Source organism: Zea mays, chromosome 3, assembly GCF_902167145.1.
Source record: "Zea mays cultivar B73 chromosome 3, Zm-B73-REFERENCE-NAM-5.0, whole genome shotgun sequence".
NCBI lineage: Eukaryota > Viridiplantae > Streptophyta > Magnoliopsida > Poales > Poaceae > Zea > Zea mays.
The window spans coordinates 3428870-3434515 of record NC_050098.1 but is presented as its reverse complement, the minus strand read 5'-3'; the positions used below and the strand labels follow the sequence as shown (position 1 = coordinate 3434515).

At 42.7% G+C, this 5646-nt stretch overlaps 1 protein-coding gene across 1 annotated transcript; it reads left to right on the top strand.

Moving 5' to 3' along the window:
- The first annotated feature begins 1458 nt into the window (after positions 1-1458).
- Positions 1459-5094, top strand: LOC100284612 (uncharacterized). Its single transcript, NM_001157507.2, has 7 exons — positions 1459-1901; positions 2058-2207; positions 2282-2464; positions 2733-2813; positions 3817-4020; positions 4108-4248; positions 4443-5094. Exons 1-7 carry the CDS (start codon positions 1575-1577, stop codon positions 4641-4643), a joined length of 1287 nt encoding a protein of 428 aa, NP_001150979.1. The 5' UTR covers positions 1459-1574; the 3' UTR covers positions 4644-5094.
- Positions 5095-5646: the final 552 nt, after the last annotated feature.

The following is a 5646-nucleotide window of genomic DNA, read 5'->3' as shown; positions in this document are numbered from 1 at the left end:
TCATTTAGGCCCTATTTGTTTCAGATTATAATCTCTCTAGATTATATAATCCAGCGCAAATAATTCAATAGGTAAACAAACACCTAGATTATGAGTTCAGATTATATAATCTAAAACCCAGATTATGATAATCTCATAATCTCCTCAAGAGTAGCTTATTTGAGATTATTTTAGCAAAAGACCCACTACCCATGGTTATGTAAATAGAAATTACAATATATGTCATCCTTCTTTCCTCACCTCAAATAAACAAACAAGGGTATATAATCAACCTTTATTTATATATATATATATATATATATTATAAAAATCAATGTTTTTATATAACTTTTATGAAGATAAAATTTATTTGAGCAGGAAAGAACTATTTGAACTTTAATTTTCTAATTTGTGATTCACTTCGTATCCATCATTCGGGGTGAGTCCGCGTTAACATCTCCCATCGAACACACATCTTATTGTCCTTAAGTTTTCGAAACCACGAATATATATATATATATATATATATATATATATATATATATATATATATATATATATTAAATATCAACGTTTTTATATAACTTTTATGAAGATAAAATTTATTTGAGCATGAAAGAACTATTTAAACTTTAATTTTCTAATTTGTGATTCACTTCGTGCCGTATCGGTTTAAACATGACCCATCTTGTCGTGTCCTCCATGGTTTTTAAGTTTAAAGTGTTGTCCATTGTTTCTAAGTTTGAATCACGGCACAATCCCATGATTTAGGCTCTGTTTGTTTCGGATTATAATCTCTCTAGATTATATAATCCAGCATAAATAATTCAATAGGTAAAGAAACACATAGATTATGAGTTCATATTATATAATCTAAAGCCCAAATTATGATAATCTCATAATCTTCTCAAAAGTAGCTTATTTAAGATTATTTTGGCAAAAGATCCACTACCCATGATTATGTAAATAGAAATTACAATATATGTCATCCTTTTTTCCTCACCTATACAATTCCATCATTTAGACTATACCAGCCTAACTCATGTTTTTGTAGAGAGCTTTTATTTTTCGGTTTTTTTAAGTGGTGTTCTTGATTAGACGGACGGCCTAAAGATAAGGGTCATGTTGAACAGCAACGGGGCACTGCCGGCTAGTTGCTGAAACTCGAAAGCGAAACGGCGTCGGACTGTCGGAGTGATGTACAGCGGAAAGACCCACGACGCCACGGCACACGAGTCGCGGCCAATAGTTTATGCAGGAAAACGACGGCAACGACTCATTGACGCCTGACGGGCTGACGGCCAACCCCGCCCGCCGCCCGCGCCATGAATGGTGACTCAGCTTGGTGCCGAACCGAATCCGCAGCCACGTAAACCTACTCCTACGACGGCAACTGCCGACTACTGGACCGTCAGGCAGCAGCCTGAACTCCGGACAGCCGAAGGAAAGCCAAAACGGCAGGACGCGCCAGCAGCCAGCCAGACGGATAGAGACCCGCCCGTCTCTCCCTCCCGGAAATCCCGCTCCCGCACCGCCTTTCCGCCTTCAGGCGAGCAACAAGGCAAGAATCCCGCGGCGAGGATCGGCGATTCCGGATGGCCGCGGCCGCAGCGTCCTCGGTGGCGAGGCGTGCCGCCTCGCGCGGCGGCCAGTTCATCGCCCGCGCCTTCGCCTCGGGAGTTGGCGGCGGCGGCGAGAAGGCCAAGCGGGTGCTGGTGCCGGTGGCCGCCGGCACGGAGCCGATCGAGGCGGCGACCACCGCGGACGTCCTCAACCGCGCCGGCGCGCGGGTCACCGTCGCCACCGCCGACCCGCCCGGGGACGACGGCCTCCTCGTCCAGGCCGCCTACGGGGTCAAGCTCGTCGCGGACGGCCGCGTCGCCGACCTGCAGGGGGAGCCCTTCGACCTCATCGCCCTGCCGGTGCGTGCCTCATCGCCCCTCCTTGTTCACTGACTGTACTGTCACCAATTCACCATGCCTTCAGTCTCGGGCTCTCGGCTATGTTACGCTCTCTCTTGCATTTGCTACCTCGCCGTTTCGTGCTGATGGTCAGTCCAAAAATCTCGTGTGTTGTAGGGAGGAATGCCTGGATCAGTTGGCCTCAGAGACTGCAAAGCGCTCGAGAAGATGGTCAAGACCCACGCCGAGGATGGGGGCCTCTACGGCGCCATCTGTGCTGCGCCGGCGGTGACGCTGGCTTACTGGGGCATGCTCAAAGGCTTAAAGGTGCGACATTGAGCGGCATTCTGTGTGGTTATGTACCGCGATGAGAAACTGGCGGCTTATTTTTGTTGTTGCAGGCGACATGTTATCCGTCGTTCATGGAGAAGTTCACTGCAGAGGTGATCCCTGTGGACTCGAGGGTCGTGGTCGACAGAAATGCGATCACCAGCCAGGGTCCAGGAACCGCAGTCGAGTTTGCTCTTGCTTTGGTGGAGAAGCTGTATGGCAAAGAGAAGATGGAGGAGGTTGCTGGACCTTTGGTAAGCTACATTACAAGCCATGACTAAGAGCATGGGGGATCCAAATGGCTTATTGTATGCCTTAATGGTTATTGTTCACAGCGAAGCTGTTTTTTTTTTCTCTAAAATATATCTTAGTTATTTTGTGTCAAGCAGGTATGTTACTGATCCGTGGTTTCATCCAACAAGTTGCAGAATTGGCCACATTAGAACTTTTTTTTAAAATCTGACATTATCTACTATACAATTACTTTTATTACCTGATGATTGTGTAATTGCTATCCTTCAGTACTTGCGTCCTCAACATGGAGTTGAATATACCATAGAAGAACTTAATTCGGTTGAATGGAAATGTGGCAGCACACCTCAGGTATGAGATGGAACTGAGCTTCATACAGAAACAAAGAAAAATATCATATCCATTCATTCAGATAACTTCCTCATGGAACTCATGTGATTTATATCGTTTCTTCTAATAAAAATAACTTATTGCAGCCTTCTTTGAAATATGCTCCCCATGTCCTCCAACAATCTTGTTTTGTCTCACTTTAACAATATAGCAATCTGCCTGAAAACTGTCATTAGCATTCAGTTATTGCCTTATTGGTGATTACTGAGTCATAGGAGCGTGGAAAAACTTTTGTAGTAATATGGGAGGGGCAACTTTTCTTTCCTCCTGCCTTTTTGAGATGGGAGGTGCACAAACTTGTGTACATAGTAGGATAGTGACTAAGAACAACGACCTTTGTGAACCACTTTTTCTTTTTGGTATAAAGTCATAAAGAAGACGATCATATATATGTTACATGATGGTATTTATATTCTGAATGCCCACTCAGGAGCCCTGCCCTACATTCCCTTCATTACCAGAGAAGAAAGTTTCAGTGGGAACCAGTCTACTCCCTCCGTCCTAAAACAGTTGTAGTTCTCGCCTTTTGAAAAGCCAACTATTTTTAACTTTGACCAAATACAGAACAAGAAAATATTAATATGTGTAGTACATAATTAGTATCATTAGATAGATCTTTGAATCTATTTTTATAATAAATTTATTTTAAAATATAAATGTTGCTATTATTTTGTGCAAATAGGTACGAATACCATAGCGACAACTATTTTAGGACGGAGGGAACAGCCGTGTTTTAGTTTCTTCCTGTGGTGCCCCTTGATCCTGAAACCAGCTGGTTGATTGTGTTTGGGTGGTGCTGTTTCAGTCTCCCCTTTGTTTGTATGCCTCTTTTCTCTCTCGTTGAAATGACATGTGCTGCTGGCAATGCTAACTTTTTTATACAATCCTAATATTTTCCAATTATGGTGTATTAACCTGAAGTTTTTAAATTTTGCCTATGCCTTTCCCTTTTATGTGTCTCTAGGTTCTTGTTCCAGTTGCTAATGGTTCAGAGGAAATTGAAGCTGTCAATTTGATAGACGTGTTGCGTAGAGCAGGAGCAAATGTTATCGTTGCGTCGGTGGAGGAGAAGTTACAAATTGTGACCCGTCGCCATAAGTTTAATCTAATTGCTGATATGATGTTGGATGAAGCCATTAAAATGCAATTTGATTTGATTGTCATGCCGGTATGTGGCTGCTGAGTTATTTTTCCATTAACGGGGTATAACTGTTTAAGGGCCTCACACTGAAAAAAGCATTTTATCTGCAAACAGGGAGGTTTGCAAGGTGCTCAGAAGTTTGCTAGTACAAAGCAACTTGTTGACTTACTCAAGAAACAAGCAGAATCCAATAAACCTTATGGTGCAATATGTGCTTCTCCAGCTCATGTGCTTGAGCCGCACGGTTTACTGAAGGTACTTTCCTGTTTCGTCTGCCCCAATGAACATATGCGCTTGTTATCATTAATCCTATCCTATATCCTCAGTTCAATACCATCGACATTAATGCAGAAAACCAGGGAAAAGACTTATAGTTTCATTCAAACGGTATTAATGTCTGAACAAAAAGCTGCAAGTTGTATTAACTTGAACTACCTGTGTCATTGTAGGGCAAGAAGGCAACAGCATTTCCACCTATGTCACACCTGCTCACAGACCAGAGCGCATGTGAGCATAGGGTTGTTGTAGATGGTAACCTTATCACCAGTAGAGCCCCAGGCACTGCGACAGAGTTCGGCCTAGCCATTGTTGAAAAACTGTTTGGTCGAGATAAAGCTGTCAGTATAGCGAAGGAGTTGATCTTTATGTGAGATTGCACTAATCTGGTGGTATGAGAAGTATCATAATGTGGATAAACATACCAGAAACCTGATAGTGGTGCTTCTGTTTCTATGCCTGAACTGGTAATAGGCTTATAGCTGCCTGAGGATTTCAGTTGAATGATACTATTACATCACACTGTAAATTGTGAGCCAAGAATGTACATCTTGCATTCGGTAAGACCATAAGAGAAAGGTTATTGTGACTCGTTACTTGTAAATACGTGCACTGGCTGTTCAAAGAAACTAAGAAAGACAAGGCGGAGGTGCTACCTTCCCACCACCCACCTACCCTACGTCTGATCATCATGGATTTACACGGGGTTAAGAAGCTGTTTGGCAAAAGAGAGAGCGCTGGACACTTCCAGAAATAAGGTCTTCATGTCGTGGTAAACTGTACTGTATGCTATTGATTTGATAAGAATTGTACTCTTTTCGATGTACGAACTCTTTTTTACCGTCGTTAGTACAGCTCTTTTTATTGCTGTTATGTGCGTTTTTAGATGTCGGATTCGGATAGGGAAAACAATTACAACAAATATATGCACGAATTCAAAGTATACTCTTGAAAGCATTCCGTTTAGCTTATCCCTGAACTGTCATTTCTTGAGTTGGAATCTATGGCATCCTCCAGAGTTCTTGAGAAAAGTTTAGGCGGGTTATGATTATGGCTGTCATTTTCACATCAGGAATACTAGTTTGTGGATGGAAATATCATAGTCATAAAGCTATAGGAAAGTGGCATGTTTCCCTCTTGTACTGAGTGAGAGCGATTAGTGGCTGCAGTCTGCGGATCACTTTTGCTTTGGCGAGTAGAAGGAAATGTGGTGTTCAGCCAATCTATGACTAGATCCCTGCAATAGATGACTGTCCCATTCATACACCGTGAAGTGGATGAACGCACTCTGTATGATATGATAACCATCCAGTTGGTTGTGACTGCATATCACTTCCACTTTATATGTTGTTTAGCATCCCTCCGAGTTCAGATCGG

What these genes read in the sequence shown, in the direction of transcription:
- LOC100284612 (NM_001157507.2), top strand. Translation starts at nt 1,575, where the DNA reads ATGGCCGCGGCCGCAGCGTCCTCGGTGGCGAGGCGTGCCGCCTCGCGC. An exon ending in TTGATTTGATTGTCATGCCG is followed by an intron (nt 4,021 to 4,107) that starts GTATGTGGCTGC and finishes ATCTGCAAACAG; the next exon opens with GGAGGTTTGCAAGGTGCTCA. An exon ending in AGCCGCACGGTTTACTGAAG is followed by an intron (nt 4,249 to 4,442) that starts GTACTTTCCTGT and finishes GTGTCATTGTAG; the next exon opens with GGCAAGAAGGCAACAGCATT.